Below are 22511 nucleotides of genomic sequence, written 5' to 3' on the forward strand. Positions count from 1 at the left end.
GAAAGGGTCAGAAAATAAAAATACCTAAATATTGCAATCAATAGGGATGTAAATTGTAAGACTTCACAACCTTTGTACTTGGTATTTGAAATCTCCTACTATTAAATCCCGTGGCATAAGAAGTACATGGTATTTCTGAAAAAAATAATACATTTAGAACTTAATTGGAAATATCAGAAAGTACAGTTGCCGCACTGATTTTTACTTTTCAAGACGAAGCAAACAGAGAATTTCCAGCTGTTGTATGCATCATCATACCAGCTTCTTTGCGACAGCTGCTAATGCATAGCCATTTGCAGTGAGCAAGCAAGGCCTATTATAAGCCACTGTTTACAAGACTTGGGTATTGAGCATGCCGGCGACTACTGCATGCATAATTTTTAAGCAAATGAAAAACAAAAACATGAAAAGAACAAAATCAATTCTCTTTTGGGGTATGGTAGTTACTTAATCATATTCTAGGCAAGAAAAGAACATGGCTGAATTTCTGACAAATATCACAAACATATACCAAACTTTTGCTCTTTTGAGTATAAAGGGTATAATGTACTGAAAATATTCCTTATCTATTTGCTCTTCCAATAGTTCAAATCAATTTTTAACCATGAAATTTCTCACCAGTTCAAATAATTATAATCCTATCATTATAGAAATATTGCACTTGCTCAAATCCACTTGTGCAATAAGGCTAAAGTCACTTGCTCAAAAACTCAAATTCAAGCTCTTAATTAATATGGATTTGTGAAAAACTTTCACTAAAATCCATCAGCAGAACTTTAGACAGATATACAAACACATAGAACAACAAAAATACAGGCAGACAGGCACACAGACATTGTCATCAGCTCATGTTGGTGCAGCAGAACTAAAACTATGGAAGAAATGCTTAACAACATTCAAGACTTTAGCAGGACTGCTCAATCACACACACACAAACAAACTTTCACATCCTGAAATTACTGACTGGGGACACTAGAAATGCTAGCAAGCTGCAACATAGAATCAATGTAAAGCATTTCACATTTGTTATTTGCATGAGCATTCGAAGCCTAATGCATTACTAATATCTATTCACATCATTTGTGACTGTGTTCAATGACACATTTACATTGCAATGACTTGAAATAAATACATGACATTCCTTTACTGGTGGAGTGAAATTTTATTTGTGACAAAACAAAGTTCCTTGGATGACTGCAAATGCCTCAGAAGTCTGAGCTACCTTTCAACTCCACATTCACAAACAACTTGGCTACTGGAATAGAGTCACTTTTGCACAAATGTTGTATAATGAAAGGCAAAGGGTATGAACGAATGATCCTGAATTTTTGACCAGCAAAGAGAAGAAAGATCAAAGCTTACCTTTGCCATCTGCATCTTTGCCATTACCAAATCTGCACAGCTGATTAAACTCCACAGATTGCTCTGATGGACACCTTGAGCAAGGGCTGCCCCATCCCATGGGTTTATCCATTGACACCATGGAACAGCAACAAGAGGATTTTGTCACCATCATCAAAGATGGATCAACACAGCCTTCTTCGGTAACAGAGAAGCAAGTACCCTTTCTGGCCTCTGCAAAGCAAAAATTAAAAGAACATCACAGTCAGACTAATGTTTAAGTTTCTTTACGTTTGTTCATTATTTTACTTTTTTAAAATATAACTTATTTAGCCATTCTGTTATATAAAGCGAGCAACTATTGTTGTGAATCCACAAAGAAGCACATATTTTAGCACTCTCATGCCATGATCTACTTCTTTACAAAGGTCAGACTTCAGTTTGTAGAAAACAAGCAAAACTATTTACTACTATTTGATTTTTTAAAGAGGTTTCGCTGTTACTTAAACAAGTGAATTCCATTCCCGAAAACAACAGTTTTTCAAGTACATCCAGATACACAACAAAAATTGGCACCGTACAGCTAGACCTTTAGAGTTAATGACTTGGAGAACTTAATCAAATCTATTGTATTTTGAGATTATTTACCTAAGTTCTCTATTGTGATTATCTGTAATAATGACTCAATTGATTTCAAACAGAACAGGAAAGGCTATAGACTTTCAACTTCACACATCACTGGCTAAATGTAAATGGGGCATAGCCATTGGGCTTGAAGCTACAGGACTTGTAGCAGCAGACTGGTGCTTATTATTTTTTCAATCAAAGAGTTCATGCCACGGCGTGCAAGTCTGGGAATGCTTTTGTTTCAGTGTGCTACAATTAAAGGTAAAATAGCAGAATAGGAAATACTTCTGACTGGCATTCATTGCATTCCAGCAAGGAGAAAAACAAGGCTAACTATCAACAACATGAATGGCCCGGCAAACCAAAAGAATGCAGTTTTCCTGCATACCATCATCAACTGAATATAACTGTTTCATCATTTTACACTTGATAGCCAGCATTCTAATAAAGACATCTATGTTACATTGACCTGAAATTCTTGGTTATGAAAATAGCCTAAAGATAATGGTCATACTGCGAATCATGGATAATCTGTTGTACATATCCCTTTTTTGCAAAAACACACTTGTTAGAGGAAAATAATGTGTGGCTACACCACAGTATTATATCAAAATTGATATTTCATTGTACGATTTTACACATTCATATTTTCAAACTGTAAAACTCAATCATTTAAAACGTCGACAAATTTTTTTGATATTCCTATGTATTTTTTAAGGGATTGGATTCAAACTCTACAAGTTGAATGTCTGTCTACTACATTGTCACAAGGAATGCTATTCATTTGCTGATACATCAATGGGGAACCTCATCATCTATTGTATTTGTGCTGGAAAACACGGGACCAACTTGCTTTGTATGTGTGTTTATAAGGTAGAATGTCAGTGACTGGTGCTGTTCTCATGCATAATAAGGCAACTATGACAAAACATGAGGGCTGAGACTCAATGTAAATACCCCCAGGAGAGTCTTGAGTGGGTACTACTATGCATCTCTCAACCTTGGTTTCCTATAAGGAAGATTGGATAGGGCCAAAGATTTTCATGAAGGCAGACATTCTCTCCATAATCAGTGATTGTGAAAGCCAAAATACTGGTCTAGCAGATGTTAATAGTGGTGAGTTTGTGGAAAATGTAAAATGTGGACGAAAAATCTCACTATGAAAACAACCTACATCACCACCATGTAAAAACAGGATTTGGTCTGATCTTGAAACTGAAAATACCAAGGATAACATTACAAATTACAGGGCACGGTGGAGAGTGATATATGCAGTGCTGGCACAATGCACTTGCTTTTAGTGGTCCCTACTGAGGCATTAAGACTTTAAAATCTGAAACAAATACACATTCAATGATGTTTCCCCCTCCCTGACATACTAGTGTTAAAAAAAATGAGAAAAGATCCACAGGTGGTTTAGCTCAGCTCACCACCATTAATTAACAAATGAATCACTATACTTCCATATTGAGTGATAACAATTCAGTTTTTAGAATTTCAGTTCATGCCAATCATGTATGCTTGTAGTATGAAATCACATATTAAAGAACTAAACTTTGCGTCTTAACTTGTACAAGTGTGGTAACTACTATTCTGATCTCCTCTCTTGTCAGAGATAGGATACGATGGAATTACTTTGTGAGATGTAGACCTCACTACAGATATTCATAGCTTTCTATTTGGTGTTTTCTGTAAAGATTGGCAGTTTAGCACAGCAAATCAAAACAAGTTTTGCACTACCTGATCATGGCACTAAAGTGAATTCTGCACCACTTTTCTCATTAATTATGGGTGAATCATTATTACTTGAATTCAAACCCACTTCTCTATAAGTTTAGTGATATTTCAAGTTACATTTCCCATTTGTAACATCTTTAAGCATGTTATTTCAGCTCTAAAGGTCAACATTTGACCTTGCAATTATGCAAGGGAAATGAGAAATCAACAGAAAAGCGATGGTGCTTTCAGAAGAGTTTGCCAAGCTAAAAAGAATTTTCCGTTGTACAGATTCAATATTTGTCACTGGCATTTGTGTGATCTAAACCAGGGAGTATAGGCACATAATAGAAAACTTTCAAATATATGATATGGTTCAGGCCAGTGCTATGCATGCCTTAATTGCTTTGGATTCCTCAGCGGAAAGTCAATGATGACAGGAGCAAATCTTTGGACTTCATGTTCAAAGTCGGAAATGGTCATGAAATATTTGATTCTGAGATTGGCATCAATAACTCATCCTTTGTTTCTCAAATTTTGCTGTCCCTGCACATAATTACAGGATCAGACATAGACCACTGGCACTAATATGGGATGTTTAAAGTGTTACAGAAAGAGAATGCCAGTTTAGCATAAAAATTAATGACTGCAAACTTGATACATCACAATATCCAGAAGAACTTTATTTGCACACACTACTCTGCAAGCAGAATTTGAACATTACCAGCCAGCTTTTTTCATATGCTTGCCTAGTTCTATAAGCAAAACATAAACTCTGTTTACCAGTACCTGGACACTGCTGTCATTGAGCTCCACCAGGGAAGAGATGAACGAGACTTATGCTTGCAATATACATCAGTCGCTGGCGCCCAATAAAGAGCCAGAGTAACACAAGGTCACATTTTGACATATATGTCCTGACTTTGAGACCGGTGGCAGTGAAATGGAGGATGCACTTCTGCTTGTCCAACAACATGCATGGCAGAAATATTGACATTTGAACGTTTTGTCTGTACAATGTCGGCCTAAATGACTGTTATGGGATGGATTTGTCACATCTTTGATTTCTAGTTATCTGAATAAGATATTGTTGTAACTCACGACCTGGCTGTAGTAAAATTGTACGCTTAACAGAGCCATGTATGAGCATATGGCTGGAACTTTTATTCTACAAAGTGAAATTGGCGTAATCATTTGATTTGAATGAGAAAGAAATAGCCTTTTGTTTGCATATCATGTCACCATTAAATGAATGATTAATGGGTTTTTTGAAAGAATCCTACAACTAATTGCTCATTATTGTGACTTAACACCCTTTGCATACAGTCTTAAAAAGGTAAATCACATGTAAAACAACATACTACAGCTACCTCATCTGACACATTGACAGAAAATTTACATCCTTCTGTTACGAGTACATTTATGTATACTGCAGCTTAAAGTTCAAAAACTCACACTCTCACTCACTTGTGAATAGAAATTGTGAACCAGAATAATGCAAGGAAAACTGAAAGTGGAATGAAGACTAGAATACAGACCACACTTCTGAGATGATCAAGATACAGCTCAGTACACTTGTGTACCTAATTTGTTGGCATGACATCAGGTAAAGTTTATACCTTGTCTTGCTGGGCGAGATACGCTCTGTACGCATCACATCCTATTAAGTGACAACTGATTATGAAACTGCAAAAAACAAAGTCAAACGTATGAAAGTCGTCATACTATACCTTTACAGTATCGTCCATTGGGGGCGAGTTCAAAGCCAGGGTAACATCTGCAGGTGAAACTCCCAGGATTATTCTGACAGAATCCATTGTCACAAATATCAGCCTCTTCCAAACATTCATTTACATCTGGAAAATAATATGATATTAATATGAACAACAACAGTCTAATTAATTAGCATTATGGGCTACAGATTAAATCAGATTTCTTTCCCACAGAGTGTACCTGTTTATCTCAGAAACAATTCCTCATGTCTAATGAAGGGTAGATTTTGTAGCAGCATTGCATCAAACACAGTAATATTTCCTTCGATGATACACTTGAATATTGAAATTGGAGAAGTTCATTCCGATTGAAAACTGTAAGGAACACTACATTGAACAGTTCAGCTTGTTGAACTTGATGGGAGGCGACTTTTTCATCATTCTCAGGTCCTTGAAATACCATATTACAAAAATAATCTGGTATTGAATTCATGGTCAATAAATTCAAAAGTCATTTAAAATTCAAGGAATTGAAAGGACTGTTTCAGCAAATCTTCAACTTTCTTGGGTCCAAAATGCCATTGACAAGGTATCATTTTTACGATAAATCATTCTTACACATCATTTTCTCTATTATATTTTTGATATCATGACCGATCATTTCATCCGTTTGAATTCCTGGTTGCTTATCAATTTTCCACAATTTTCCAGGACTCAATTTCGATTTTAAGGCCTTTTCAAGGACTTTCCAGGAGGACTGAAAATTCAAGGACTTCCTCCAAGGAGCCTGCAGACACTGATTGATGTCCATATGTCCTTTGACTACATCATAGAACAAACATTATTTGACATTTCATCAATGAATACCCTTTCCACATTTTTTTGTGCAGGTCTTATACATTGTTGCATGAAATATTTAAAATACATATTATTTGAGCAAAATGCATTCATCTAGCATTTTGCTTGATGTTTATACATCCCATTTTCTATTTGTATCTGCTAGGTACATGATGAAGTAGCTAAGGTCAGGTGTGGGCAACCGATGGTTGGTCGCCTGAAAACATTACAGTAACCTTCTATAGGAAATCGCATTGCATGAGGAATGTAGAAAGAGATACAACTCTTTCCATAGGCCTAAAACTTGTGAAGATTTTCTGTACCCTATCTCTAACCTCAAAAAAGTATGTGAACAAGCGACCTAAGGGTTGATAGAGTTTTGCTGTATTATGTAGAGACTAACTATTTGTGACACATGTTTTGATGGAGGAAATCTTTGATAATTCACTTCAGGATGGCCCAAAAAAATGCGAAATTAGCTGCAAGTATACACAAGTGAAGATTTCATAATAAATTTCAACACATCACATTGAGATCATCCCTAGGAACATGTCTACCAAATATCAAAGTTATCAGATGAGAACTTTTTTAAAGAAACAAAGTTTTTGACAAAAATGGCAAAAATTGCCCTAAAAATACAAAACTGCAGATTTCATCTTAATTATAATATATCACATTTATATCATCCCTATGAAACTGTATACCAAGTATCAAAGCTATCAGACAAGCTTTTTCGGTGGAAAAAATTCTAGACCAAAAACGACAAAAACTACCTTGAAAGTACATATTTGCATATTTCTGCATAATTTGAACAAATCTGAAAGAAGTCATCCCAAGAAACCTACATGTATATCCCAAATATTAAAGCTCTCTGATGAGCAGTTTTGAAGAAGGAGAAGATTTTAAAAATTTGTTAACCAAAAGCGACAAAAATTGCCTTGAAAATACAAATTTACATATTTCATCACAATTTGAACAAATCTATGTAAGGTCATTGTTAGGGACCTGTATACCAAATATTAAAGCTGTCTGACCAGCAATTAAGGAGAAGAAGATTTTTGCCCAAAAATAGCAAAATTTGCCTAAAAATTACAATTTGCATATTTCATCAAACTTTGAACAAATCTGATTAAGGTCATCCCTGGAGACCTGTACTCAAAATATTAAAGGAATTGGATTGGCTGTTTTGAAGAAGCCTGGAATGTAATAAGTTGACTGACTCCGAATGATGGACACCGCCACATATCTACATTAGATAAGCTTCACGTCCCTGACAGCAAAGCTAAAAAGTGTAAGACTATTTCTTTCTAATACAGAGCAACTTCATTAATTAAACTTACGTACTTTTTATGGAACTATTGTCACATCAAATAAATGTCTACAATGTTGTGAGTTGAAAATAACGAAGAGATATCAAACACTGCAGGTTATTAAGTCTTGAAGTTAAGCAAGTGCCTCTATTTAAAGGAAGTCTTCATTAAAATATTTTTACCTTCACATCCCTTAGATGTAAGTGTAAATCCATCATTACACTCACAACGGAATTCACCATTGAAGGGGATGCAGCGTCCATTTTTGCACATCCCTGTACTCTCACATTCAATTGTATCTGAAACATAAACATCAAGATAATTTTTGGGTAAGTGAACTGCTTTTCTATGGAGCATGTTGACAAATATTCAAATCTTGTTACTCATCATGTATTAACTTTAAGAATGAACACCTGGGTCATCCAACTGTTCACATAAAGAGATGCGATATAAGATGTTCTCTAAGACATCATTTCCCACATCCACACATACACATGCACCTAGGCAAATAGACATGATGAAAGGTATCTGCATTTTTGATGATAAAAGTTCAATTATGTCTCCTTGAATAAGTTAGAAAAGTATTTTGATGTCCACATTAAACCTACTTTTGTTGTTTGTAAAAATTCATACCTAAAAGAACAAATAAGTAAACCTACTACCGTACTTTAACAAGTACTTTTGCATTATATCAGGCAAGATCGAAGTTTGTCCTAGCGGATATATTTGTCTTGCAAGGCTGATGTAACTTTACGCAAGAACTGACAATATAAAAAAACTGACTCAACTCTTACCTAAACAGTATTTTCCGTCTGGTGATCGCTGATAACCAGAATCACAATTACAGTTGTAACTTCCAGGGATATTAAGACACTGGCCAAACCGGCATATCCTTGGGTTATCTCTGCATTCATCATTATCTGAAGAAAACAATGAAAAACACAGCTAAATATGTGTATACATGCAAATGCATACCTACACACACTTCATGGTCAGATATTACACAACTTTCAACAAATTTCAAAAGTATTATCAGCTGTAGAAATTACAAATTACACAATGGCTGTGTCATCCTTGCTCCTTCTATTCTCCATGACTTAGACAAGATATACTGGTATATTTTCCCAAGGATAAATGGAAGAAAATATTACAAATACATTGTTCATTTCATTTTAATTTGAAAATGTATGGAAACACGTATTCTGTCATCCCCTCGCTATAACCTCCTAACAGTTACATTTATGAGTTGACATTTTTCTTTCCAGTTTAAGGTGAAAGTGTTTGTTTCTTACAATTATGCAAATATACAAAACGTAATTAAGTCTCTCTTTATCAATTCAATCAAGTGCTTTTTATCCAACACTCTAAAGGGGCAGCTTAAAACCAAGTGAAATAAGGTAGCTGACGGCAAAAGGCATTTCCAATTTGTTTTCTTTTTTGCACCATGGCAGGTCATTTACACAACAGTGGATTGCATTAAGTAAGAATAGCTGAGACTTAAGCTACTTGAAGCAAACAAAGGTGAGGATGTTAGCTATTGAAATGAGCCTCACATGAATACAATACTAGACCTCGGTACAATTCATGGTATAATTAATGTTGCTGCTAAGGCGATGGAATTTCGTCTCCTGTTATGGTTGACGATCTAATTAAATTCTGAGAAAGAGGGCTTTGATTGTTGATGATCCCAATTACTCAGCTGGTTCACAAATTGAATCTGAAATTAAAGTTGGTTCCGCCTACTAAGATCAATTAGGATCACATTCAAGGTGTATTAAGATAATTAGAACATTCAAAATCTAAACCATTAGACATCAACTGAACCAAAAACCATCAAAACCTGTGGTTTAAACTATGAATCATTTTAATTACTTTAATTGAAGTTGCATACAAGGATTTGAAAGCTCAAAAAAGAGTGCCACATTACTACCATAGGAAAACACCTTCATAAAACAGGCTCTCACTTATTGTATCCTTTCACCAAAAAGTTCACAAATTACAGAGCACTCTCATCATTCAGTCATGCACAATCGACAGAAACTGGAATTTAGTTAAGATTCATTCATTTTTAAATCTGTAGTTAGTTCACAGCCTGAGAGGGAATACCAATGTACAACAACAAAGAGCAATAGAGTAGCAATATACAAATTCGATCAGCATCAGAAATGTCTCACTGCATGTCTTATCTGAGTGTCTTAAGGGTGAATACCCTTAGTGGAAAGATATTCGGACACTCTTTAGTTTTACAATTCTTTTCTAGTCTACTTCTGGCGGGGATCATTTGAAGCTCTTAGAATACGTAAAGTTTTCACCATCTTAGTTTTCTGACAATCAAAAATTAAACTTTTCCTTTCCTTTCAGCTTTCAGGATGTATATTTTAAACTGAAATGACAACTTAACTTTTTGTGCATTTACAGTATTGATGTTATGTTACAAAATAGTTTTTTGTTCCACTCCCCAAAGGCCACTGAAATATCTGGTGTTCAACTTGTCAATGCAGCTTATGCATGCTTTTATCTCTTGTGTTTATGTTTGGGTGTAGTTTTTTTGATCACATGTGAATTCATACATTTCTTTTAAGTAATTATACTAATTTATGCTTAAGTTCAAATTACAGAACTGTTAAGATTAGGCTTTATGTTCCTGGCTGTAACAAGCCACACACCATCTTTGTGTTTTCCATTATCTTACAAATTAAACAGTCAGCAAATCTTACAGTTATTTTAAGGTAGTATGCACCTCGAAAGTAAAAGACTTAAACTTTTGCTCTAACTTTCCTAAAGGAATCTTTCAATCACTCTCTTTCAAAATCAAGAATAAAAATAGGGGGTCACCGTGCAAATTTCGGTACTAGAGAAACAAATTACCCAAGATTCAAAATGGCTGCCATCCGTGTGTTATTACTGTTGACTCTATGGAGAAAAATGAAAATTTTCGAATTTTGAAAAACTAAGCCGCTAAAAAGTTTCCTTTCATCAAGAGCTTTAAATGAACCCCCACATGTGGTATATCAGAAGAGAATTGCAAAAGTTTGAGAGTCCGAATGTCTGTCCAGAGGTGCTTCTACCTTAAGCCATCATGTAAAAACACAATATGAGAAAGAAAGTCTGTAAGCTTTTTCTACCACATACGGAAGTCCTTCTGACACTATATGGCAATCTTTGCAAATAAGTAATCTTGATCCTAGGGCTTACTGTTAAGCTTCAATTAGTAAGCAAGTTATTTGCCTGCAGGTAATTCTGCCATCAATGCTGTTTACAATAGGGATCATATGAAAATTTGGAGACCGGCCAAAACCCACATACTCATGTTATCAAATATCCCTGCAGGTTGCCAAATTAGGCCATTGGAATCTCAGATTTGATACAACCTCGCTAGTTGAAGTGACAATTACTGTAAAATCAGAAGTTTTGATCAGAAAAAGTATACATGTCATACAAGAATATTCAGAGAGTTTATCTTGAATATATATATATATATATATATATATATATATATATATATATATATATATATATATATATATATTATATATATATATATATATATATATATATATATATATATATATATATACACTGTATATATTAAAGTTGAGCTACCTCCAACAAAGGACCCGTTTAGATCAGAAGAAGTACACATGTCATACAAGAAGTATTCAGAGAGTTTATCTTGAAGAGCGTTGAAATGACAAATAAGCGCTAAACATGCTAAAGCTTATGCCTTTGGACACAGTAGCTCTCGTCTTTCACTCTGAGGGTCTTTGCAGTCCATCAAAGATTTAGGTCCAACTCTGTGTTTAAACTGATTGACAGAATTCTTGGCCCTATGAGATTTTGTAGGGATTGAAATGGCTTCTACATATGTATTAAACAGGATTACTATATGTGTGGCCACCATGACTGCCAGTTTAGATGCCCACTGTGACAGATTGAAAATGATGCTTTCAGTTTCACTGTGATTTCCTTGATGTAGTACACCACTCAACCCCACTTATTGGAAATCCACTCAAACAGAAAACTTCATCATAAGGAGTGCTGGCATCCACGAGAAAAGGAAGCTAGGTAGGTTACATCAAATATGTGAAAAGTTTCACATCAGTGACATTATCAATAAATTTTTGGCGCGTCAATCTTATTTGCAAATTGCATTTACAGAGACCTCTAATATCAGGTAAAAGAGGTAAAAATATAAAGAGGTTAGACCATGCATTCTGTAGACAAAATAAGCATTCCTAGGATTCCACACCTTGTAATGTAAATTTATTGAACGATTCACTTGTTTCCCATCAAGCTTTAGATGTGACTTGATAGAAAACCTGTACACTTTATTTTAACTTTCATTGGCCTCTCTCCATAAAATGAATAAGTATTCATGCTCTTAATTAATGGGATATGCCACACATGAAGGAACTCCAAGTCTTGGGTCCAATTTGTCCTGAACACTAAGGCACAACAGGGATGTAACTCATTCTTTGGTCAAAGACTAGGGATTTCCCATTTATTAACTTGTAATCAAAATGCACTGTCTGCCAATATCTATGGGAATATGTTCATCTGGGCAAAAGGCTTTGTGGCCAATTTTGCCACTCTCATGCATTTAACTAATGGCTAGTGAAATGTTAGAGATATACTTTCTGATATACCTTTTCATCCCACATAGGTCAATGACAAGTCAACACTCACCATGAAAATTATGGGTTTGGGCCAATTATCATGGTAGTGAAAGGGTTAACTGCCTTATATCAGCTGCTGTGCATACATGTGAAGCATGTGAAGTCAGATGAGAAAAGATTTACCTCAAAACGTAGCTTGCTTTTGTTTTTTACAACTTGAAGAGAATATTATGTACAGAAGAGCAAATAAACAAATATAGTTAGCTGAACCATGGAGTTCTTTGACTTGACATGAGATTGTTGGTGATTGAACCTTACTGGATAACAGAGATGGAAACTTGGCATATTATCCTTCAAGAACTGCAACCGTAACCATCAATCGAATTTCAGGGAGATCGAAAAGTTTCATTCCTGCATGCACTCTCTTTCAAAGACTACAACGTAATCATCCCTTCCTAATTCTGGGCGAAAGTCTCATACCCCAAGGCTCTGCACTGGCTGCTATTCAACAGAGTTATCATCATGAATGTACTTACATGCATGATTTAACTGTCTCTCCTTTGAATTAACTATTGTAGTCTATAAATAGTAAATTGGTATTAGTCTCAACACAACAGCATCAAAAACTCTGTCTAATATTTCTCCAAAGAAACAAATGGTACAAAAATCTACCTTTTCCAAAAAGACATCAAATCTTCATAACAAAGAACAGATTAGCTGCACTGAGACTATCAACGTACAGTTCTATTATTTCACCCAAGATCCCAAATGCAAAACACTGCTCTGTAACAAAACAAAAGTCTAGAAGGGCTAGTACACTGGTAGGTCAAATTCTCTTCCTTTATTTATGCCGGTAATCCCTGAAAAACTGACTGTTAGGTCTGAGGTCTATTTTTACTACTTTTGTACATTAGCTTTTGTTTGAGTGAGTGAGGTTCAGAGGTGACAGACTATACAGTAGTTGCTGACACCAGTTCCATCGACTTCACAATTGTCTGCAGTCGTGGATAAACATGTCTGCAGAAGCTGGTAATTCCTTGACCCCTGACACACTCCCTTCATGATATTTCCTGTACAAATGATCCCATGCAGGATCTGGTTATCGTACAATGAGCACTCTACTTGATTGAAATATCACCGGATGGAGAAACTGCCACCAGTATCCTTGACTGCTTTTACTGGTGTCTTGGACACCTCCAACAAGTGGGCTTTGGTTGAATTCAACAACATTGGAAATCTGAAGCCAAACAATGGGTATGGAAATAGGGAAAGGGGAAATAACAAACATGATAGCAAAATAGACACACATTATTGCAATGCATACACACAGCTAATGTTTGTAGTCTTTTTTTCACAATTCTCAACCTCAATAATACTTTAGTAGTGTTGCACTGTACAAATGAAGCTGAGCAGAACATCTCACCCATCTATTCTTTTTGGAAGTACCGTAATAAATTTTTTACTGTGGTAAATGTTTGGTCAATCAATGTCGAAACATTAATGTCACTACAAAGAACCACACTTCCCATAGTGTGCTGTGCTATTTTACATAAGAACTGTAAACATAAAAGGCTTGCACAGGAAAAGCCTCTCTATGCAATTTTCTATTATCAGAGAACTTTGGCGCATCTGCATTGAACAGGTCCCCATCTGCTCTGAAATACTGTATACTTCTGCAATAGAATGAATTCATCCTGCAATTGGACTGTTCTGGGAAGGGCAGGTTTTGTTCATCCAATCAATATATATACTGAAACTGCACTTGCAATATAATTTATTTTTGGTAGCAAATTATGTGGAGCTGGAGACATGAGTACTCACTGAAAAAACCAAACAAACACTATTTAGGAAAATGGGCCAAGTACTCCATTGGTATACATTTCCAAACATTACAAAGTACAAATTACTTGTACATTCATATTATTTTCACCAAAATAAATATTATCATATTATCAAGAGTCTTATATACAACTAGAATTTACTTATTAAAGATGCTTTTTTCCATGAAGATGTCTACTTTGGTTAGCACGAACCAAATTCCTTGAAATAAAAGTGGCTTACCTTCACATGTTCTTCCGTCACTACTCACACGAAAGCCACTTCTGCAAGTACAAAAGAAGGAACCTACTGTGTTCTCACAATTTCCATTGGCACAAATGTTTTCAAGAGCACATTCATCAATATCTGAAAAGGAAGGAAATACTTACACATATTAGTAGGTTATTTTGCTTATATTTTGCAAAAAAGTAATATCTAGTTGGCTAAAATACTGAAGTAGAGTATTGTTGGAGTAGCCAACTGTAGAGATTCACTGAAGTATTTAAATTTGGAGATTTGTGTATTGTCAACAAGGCATAATTATTAGAATACCGTTTCGACAAAAGATGCTATCTGATGATAATTTCACTTAATAAGTCATGAAAAATGGAGGAATTTGTTCCTATTCAAACTAGCTAGTAAACAGTACTTGAAATATAAAAACGATTCCTTCGAACTGTAAACTTTAAATTTCTAAAACTTTAAATTGAATTGCATATTGTTTCAGGACAATGTTACTTTGATGCTGTGGAGAAACCTTATTAAAATAACACATTGGAATTACATCTAGATTTCTTATCTCGGCATTTGCCCTGTTTTCCTGCTTACACTTACAGTATTTTGGGACACGATATAGCGTTAAAACAGCACCTGCTTTCAATCAAAGTAAGTGCTTGAGATTTTAGAAGTAGTCCATATGGAAAGCAAATTCCTCAATGTTGCAAAAACTTGAGAAAATATTCCCAGACTGCCTTGTCTCCATCATCACCCTCAATTTCAAGTACTGTAACAGACACTATTTATTCACAAATCTTACATGTATGGAGGTTATGCTATTTGTAAAACATGGCAAGGTTTATTAAAGGGTAAACACTAAGCTGGTGAAATCATTAAATATACAGAAACCCATCATCATAAATCTTACTTCCTAGACACTGTTAATACATAGACAGTATAGGGGGAATTCCCCCTCGACTGTCTATCTACAGTCTATGATTAATACAAGTCTTTGTAACATTGCATGATATGCTACTAAAACTGGAATGAGTTCAAACAAGAACATCCCTGGTCATTCCATGTGAAGTGGATCACTTAACAATGTTCACAAATACTCAAAGCTTGAATTTTAAACTTTACATTTTGAAACAGGCCTTCATTTCAAACACCAAAACAAATTAATCTGAATGCATCATCAGAGCACTTGATGCACACTTTTTGCACTATGCACAGAAGGAAACTTGAATTAAGCTGTAAATCAGATCTTCTTTGATTCTACTAATCTTTGGTATTAACCCGTCTTCTCCCTTTCTTTCTCATTTTTTCAAAAAAACAGAACTTAAGAATTCGTGCATTCAACCTTGAAGCTTACAAATGAGAAAATCCTTGCAAGGTTACACCCTTTAACCACTACTGTGTGGTCTCGGCCAACAATCTCAAGGGGCCTCGCTGAATCAATACATCAGGAATATAGGGGTGAAAGGACAGACTTTGGCTTGATGCCAGGGTGAAAAAAAGAATGATGATGTAAATGACCCTGCAATTTTGAATACTGCATCCCTTTTCCTACTTAAACAAAGGCAAGTAGTTGAAAATAGAACCTGTGTAAGCATGTGACTTTGTCAGTACATCCGTTAATACTCTGTATCAAATTATCCATACTTCCTATTAAAATTTCCGCAAATATTATAGCACTGAGAAAATTTTCCTCAGTTAGAATTAAAAGAGGAATTAATACTTTCTGATATCTTACGTTCAATAGATTTAGCAACAGGTGCTTTACACAGAGAAACTTGATGCTATATACTTTGTAGAAGATAAATAAAATTTGCAGAATGATTTAGTGAAGCAGTATTTTGCAAAATGATACAAAACAAGGTAATTTGTAGATTAAAATAGTGCAATTGGCTCATTTGAAACTTGGAACTGTAATCGTAACTCTTGCTACAATTATCAATTATAAGTTTCACTTGCCACTTACTATATTAAGTGAGTTATTTTTATTTCAATAAAGCTATGTTTTAAGTGAGTTAAAAGTTTAACTTCATAAAATGGCAATTCTTGGATAGTTCCATGAATTCAGACATTCAAAAGTACGTAGCACCAGGTTTACATCTGTACAACTTCTTGTTCTGTAGTTTACAGAAACTGTGCCTTTATGATACTAATCAAAAAGTAGTGTTATGAGATGGTGCAAAATTGAGTGATTTTGTTGTGAATTTACACTCTCAAAAAATGCAATAAACAATTTCTCATGCTCAAAACACTACAGCCACATAGACAGGTAGATGCTCTATCATTGAGAGTGAGACACTTAAATGAACAATACACATTCATCTTATGGCAATGAGTGCTGTTTACAAAGTAAGATAGTGAAAAGTGAGTTGCAAGTACATGGAAACAATAAATATTTTCACTTTGAAGACGATCAGCAAACTACTGCTAAGCAATTACATTCATTTTTCAAATGTGGAACCAATTTAGCCAATAAAGAACTCATTCAATGAACAAACTTTGTAATTTACTTTAAATTCAATTTTAACCAATAGGATTCAAGAAATTCATAGTTAAAGCAAAATCTGAGTTCAACTGCTGTCCTTGATGCAGGAACTGTCTGCAAACAAATTCACATAAGCAAAAATGGACTTTAAATTGAAAGGTTACAGGGTGAGACAGGGTCTAAATGGAAAGGTCAGACATCTGGTGTAATTCAAACATCACACCACTGTGAGACATCCAAAACTGCACAAACTGTATAAACTGTTTTCCCAATGGTATGTCCACATACAATCAGAGTTTCTATAGCAGTCAGTAAAGTACAGCAAAGGATTCTGAAAACATGTTAGCCATGAACAAGCTCACTCCAGGGTTTGTAGTTGTTTATGTGCAAATATCCTTGCCTCAGTGTGCATTGTATAGTGGGTCTTTGAGAAACAAGATAGATTGACCGTTTTGGTACATTTTTTGAATTAATTCACTGATCATCATCAATCTCACTCAAAAGTTTGATCAAAGAAGTGAGGTCTGTTGATTTTTTTTCCTACAGAGAGCCTACTCTGAAGTTTTTCTCTATACCTCTTAGATTGCTACCATTATTCAACATGTTATGCAATATGCCTTGTAGAAGAATACTGATAAAGGATTTAGTGACCTAATTGGCTAATGTAAAGAACACACCAATTTGGCTGACGGCCACAAGGGCTTATGAATATCTATCTTCTACTCAGAAGGTCTTACTGCAACAGATGTCTTGGAGGTTCTTCCTCAAAGCATGAAAGAAATGCAAACTTTGACCACAGGTCTGCAATGCATCAAAGTCAATGAACAATTGCTAATGCCTACAGGGGAGATGTATAAAAAAGTTTGTTCCTAGTAAGATTTTTATGCTATGTAACATATCAGGCAGCTTTAATGGGTCAATAGCAGTAACCTTTGATAACATTTTCCTTTTGTTCAATGAGAGAAATAAGTTTTTACATTCTTCTTGCAAGAAAATGTTGAAATGCAAGCTATAAGCCTTGTTAACACAATATACTATGTACAATATATATGTATGACACACCTCATCCACAGTCTATGTTCTAATTCATCAATAGATAGTCACGTGGGATGAGCTCTCTTTGTGTAGAACTGTTGCCTGCAGGGCATCAGTTCTGAAAATGATGCTCGCTGACTTCAAAAACGACATTTACGCTTGCGCAAACTGGAATGTAAACAAAGATGTCGTCTGCGGCCAGGCGAATCAACAGTCAAGAAATTTCTCGGTTTATCCTACTTACTGAAGAACTTAATGCTCTGGTTTCCAACAAGGACTTGAAATGGACAAAAATGATAATCAAAGGTGCATTGAACGTTTTGCAGAAGTACTGCAACACTGTCAGGGAAAACTTTTTCTTGTCGAACCTGTGACTCCAACATTTAAGTTTTGTGTAAGCTTATGGTACTTTCTTATGCATGACAGCGGATGAGGTGTGTTGTAAAACACATATCAGTCAATATGTGTATAATATTACAGAAGATGAATTAATGTTAATGATGACTAGAATTCACCTGTCAACGACAACAACCGACATTCCATATATACAAGCTGTCTTATCAGGTTAAACATTTGGCATGTCGACACAATTTGCAAGTAGAGCTAGAAACTGCATTTAATAGACTGTCAGACACTACAAAAATAGTGTCAATGACACTTTGCCCTTATTCAGTTGATGTGGCAGGCCCAGGTGAGTGTATGTACAATATTTAATAGCTTCTATGGGCCTTAGCTTGTAATATTCATGTCAAGTATCTGAACACTTTTGATGCACCGTCCATCAAATACCATGGTAAGGTGAAGTATGTAATGGTGTTACAAGGTTTCAGAGAAAATAATTTTTTGACCAAAAGTAGGCAAAATTGCCCCAAAAATACAAATATGAAAATTTTATCCTAATTTGAAGACTCTCAACAAAGGTTGCCCCTAGGGATATGAATATAAAGTTTCAAAGCAATTAAACTCCCAGTTTCAGAGAAGATTATATTTGACCAAAATGGGAGAAAATTGTCCCCAAAATACAAATTTGAACAAATTTAACTAAACATGTCTTGTTCTACACTCTAAAGCATGTTGGACATCAACTATGTAGGTTGTCAACATCGCATGTTTAAATGCACAGTTATTATTTACATTTTTAATTATAATTTGGACCAGACTTCTCTTGTCAACAATAACAATCTAGTCTACACATGTAAAGGCTGAGCTGACAAGCTCGAAACTCCGTATTTCAACATGCCTGGATGGGAGGGTAAGAATCATAGTTGACATTAAAACAAAATGTAGTTAAAAAAAACATCAAAACTTACAGGTACGGGCCCTTTAATGGATAAAACTAGAAGTGTTGCCAAGATTTAGGCCTCATTAGCTTTAAATTAACATTTGAAGTGATTTATAGTATTTTTAGCTCATATTTTAATATGTGTATATATACCAAAGAGAACTTATCTGATAAGTCACTGGCATCTGCATGTTTGTCTGTATGTATTCATGTATGAATGTCTGTCTGTATGTCCGTCCACATCAAAAACTAAAAAAACTGCAGCAATTACCTACCATCTTACAATTTTGTGTATAGAGATGCACCCAGGGATGGAGATGCAAACTTATTCAAATAAACATGTTAGCGTCAAAATATGCGAATGAGGTAAAAAAAAGGCAGAATCCTGCAAATGCTTAAGTTTTGTAACCACAGGCTAGATTTGGTTGAAACTTAGTATGCTGGTTCCTTAATGTGACTGACATTCAAAAAATATCATCAAAAGTATAAAACTGGAAAAGACTTTGGTATGAAGCGACTTTGATTTCTTGCAGGATAGTTTAATAAACGGACATTTCATGCTTTTCCATCATCCATTATTCATCTTTGGCAAAGTACAAAACCATAATCTCTACTCATCCTTTAGGACTGCAGATTAGCAAGCGTCATTCCTCAACAGATTCATATGCCTACACAATGTTAGCAGAAAACATTTAAGTCTCTCACGCCACCAACCTTTGGTAAATTCCAATGTTACCAATGGGCTGGCTTGATAATTATAAATGGAAATGGGATGATAGGATTAGAATAGACTTCAGATTAGCTGACTTTATACGGGGATAACACTATATTTTCTATCTTTCTACATGTGAATCATTTATATTACATTTCAATATCCATGTTCTTTTCTGGGCTAATTGGAAGAATTCTGTTTCCTTTAGTATGTCTGGCTAATATCATAAAATTGATCTCTGAAAATGTCACTATATACTATGGTCAACAATTAGGTGTACCTGGTATCATTGCAATGATATTTAGAATTTACTTGAAATATGATAGGTTGATTATAACCTAAAGGCTATCAGGCTTTCACTCGATTTTCGGTACCTTGAGAAGCAGTATGAACAGCTATTTTTACATATAAAATATGGTCCCTTCTTGAAAGATAATGAAAAAAACATTCTTGAAAGAATCAGTCTGTATAATGAAGTTAAAAACTGTTGGGCATACCTTCACACTGGCCATCAAGCAGCGCATTATAGCCAGGTCCACAGGTGTCTATGACACATTGTTGGCTTTCATTCAAGCGATAGCCATCATTGCATTCGCATCTGTAGGCACCATTAGGTTCATCAATGCAACGCCCATTCGAATCACAGAGGAAATCAAACATACTGCATAACTTGGATTTGTAACTGGGGCAAAACGACAGACTGCCACATATTCCACTGATGGAGGAAAAAAAGACACATACATTAATAGCACACTTCCACTTTACTCATTCATTACAAAATGATATTTTGAAAGAAGTTAAATCACCAACAAATCTACAAAGAAAATATTTGTATGTTTGTTATTGTTTGTATCTAAAATCTCCTAACCAGCTACTTGACACCTTGTCAAATTCTTTATTTCAATGAAATATTCATTGCTGCTGTTTGGCTGGTCCCTGCCTCAGTGACAACAGCACAGGTAGCAGGTAATGGGAAACCGCCATATATTGAATTACGAAATCTGATTGGTTGAACCATGGGGCGCTGTCATTGGCTGTTCAATTTTACTTGGAAGTAAAGCTAAATTTGTCACAGTTTCATGATGCGAACATGGCCAGAATTTAATCAAGGATCTAATAACCATACTTACAAGTTTTGAAATATTGGCAGCTACCAGACTAGACTAAAAAGCATGCGACAAAATAGGATACTATGTGCAGACATGCGCAATTAACAACTTCTGGGAGACAAAAAACTAGCATATTTCAAAATGGCGGTTTGCCTGTATCTGCGTCTTATTATGTGCTGCTTGTCTGGTCACGTGAGACACAGTGATCAGCAAATGCTGCTGTAAACAAAACTATATCAATTTTTCCTAATATTCCAAACTACTAAATGTTCTTTGAATCTATATGATTTGCATTTCCTGTGAAGTTATCAACAACACATTCAACTTTTGGTTGAACTTTCCATAAACTCATTGCCTCATGTATGATTATTGAGCGTGATCAGGATTTCATTCTTATTACTATTGTGTTTTTCCTCTGCCTTACAACTTTTTTAACAGATATCTTACCCGAGTCTCTTTCTGGACAAAGTTTGCAAGTCTTGCCACCCCATCCTGTACCTACTCTTGAGCAGCAGCATTCCATGTATGTTGTCTCCATTGAACTTGGATTTGTGCACTGATCAGCTCCATTTGAGGACAAGTAGCATAAACCCTTGTTTAGATCTGCATGAAACAATTACCAATAAATTATAAATGCTACATGGCACAGGTACATGAAATCAATGCACAATTTATGAATAGGACGTGCAAATTTGGCCACTACAAGGTAATTTTATGTGATGGAAAATACAGTTTTTATATATGTTATAATTCTCAAGTATCATCTCATTTCATTTTCGTTACTTATGTCTGATTCTCGATTATCTTAAAGGGACAAAGTCGGCCATTTTCTACAAATTTTTCAATTGCAAAAATCCCAAGTCAAACCAATAGGTGACCCAAGTAGTGACCATAGATGACTTCAAGGATATATAAAACCGCTGTCATGCTCTTTACGGCAATTTTCAATGTTTGTCTGAGCGTCCACGCGATTTGAATTAACCGACATGATTTGACCCAATCACATAAGGAATTACTACGCACACTATTTCACGTAGTCGTTTGGAAGAGTGCGTGAGCAGCCTGTAACCTTCATACAAGCTTAAGCAAAATGGATGACGAGGAGCACAGGCCAAAACAAACTACTGTAAAACATTGAAAATTAAAGGGGCATTTGTTTGTAAGTTTAACTATTGAATGATACGGACTGTGAAACAGAAATAAAACCATAGACCAAACCAACCACACAGCCCTGCCACGTAGAGCCTAGTAACTGCTGTAGAACATTTTTGTATGGATGAAGCCCAGGTTGAAACATATACCCGGGAGTGAATCAGATTTCTAGGGGGTGATGTTCTTTGTCTGACTGTTGTTTCATTTAGACATGATAAGAAAATAGTAGAAGCATGTCTCGCCATAATAAAGCAGTATCGAGCGGCATATTCACGCAGTCATGACCAGTGGACCAGGCATACACAGCATGCAGTACCGGCATTCACTCCACAATATACGCGTCAGTCGCCAAAGTATTGCTTCAATCTCGCAATCACCTCAACACTAACGTGACAGTCTGCTTAAGTTTATTCTTTCATTTTACTTCATTTGATATTTCTATGCCAACAGTCCATGGGCAAGTCTACATAGAGGTACAAACAAGATGAAAACAACTAATTCATTCAGGCAATAGGTCACAGTGAGAGA

At 35.3% G+C, this 22511-nt stretch overlaps 1 protein-coding gene and 1 pseudogene across 1 annotated transcript; both read right to left on the reverse strand.

Annotated features, from left to right (window-relative positions):
• On the reverse strand, window positions 1–15853 carry LOC139122156 (fibrillin-2-like). Its single transcript, XM_070687573.1, has 7 exons — window positions 15823–15853; window positions 14221–14343; window positions 8338–8463; window positions 7726–7842; window positions 5415–5540; window positions 1363–1575; window positions 1–135 (listed from the first exon to the last, which is right to left on the reverse strand). Exons 1-7 carry the CDS (start codon window positions 15851–15853, stop codon window positions 38–40), a joined length of 834 nt encoding a protein of 277 aa, XP_070543674.1. The 3' UTR covers window positions 1–37.
• Window positions 14221–22511, reverse strand: part of LOC139121490 (fibrillin-2-like) — a 24220-nt pseudogene continuing 15929 nt past the window's right edge.

Source organism: Ptychodera flava, chromosome 21 (genome assembly GCF_041260155.1).
Source record: "Ptychodera flava strain L36383 chromosome 21, AS_Pfla_20210202, whole genome shotgun sequence".
NCBI classification, from domain to species: domain Eukaryota; kingdom Metazoa; phylum Hemichordata; class Enteropneusta; family Ptychoderidae; genus Ptychodera; species Ptychodera flava.

What these genes read in the sequence shown, in the direction of transcription:
- LOC139122156 (XM_070687573.1), bottom strand. Translation starts at nt 15,853, where the DNA reads ATGGATAATTTGATACAGAGTATTAACGGAT. An exon ending in GATACAGAGTATTAACGGAT is followed by an intron (nt 14,344 to 15,822) that starts GTACTGACAAAG and finishes CTTCCTTTTCAG; the next exon opens with ATATTGATGAATGTGCTCTT. An exon ending in AGACGGAAAATACTGTTTAG is followed by an intron (nt 7,843 to 8,337) that starts GTAAGAGTTGAG and finishes TTTATGTTTCAG; the next exon opens with ATACAATTGAATGTGAGAGT.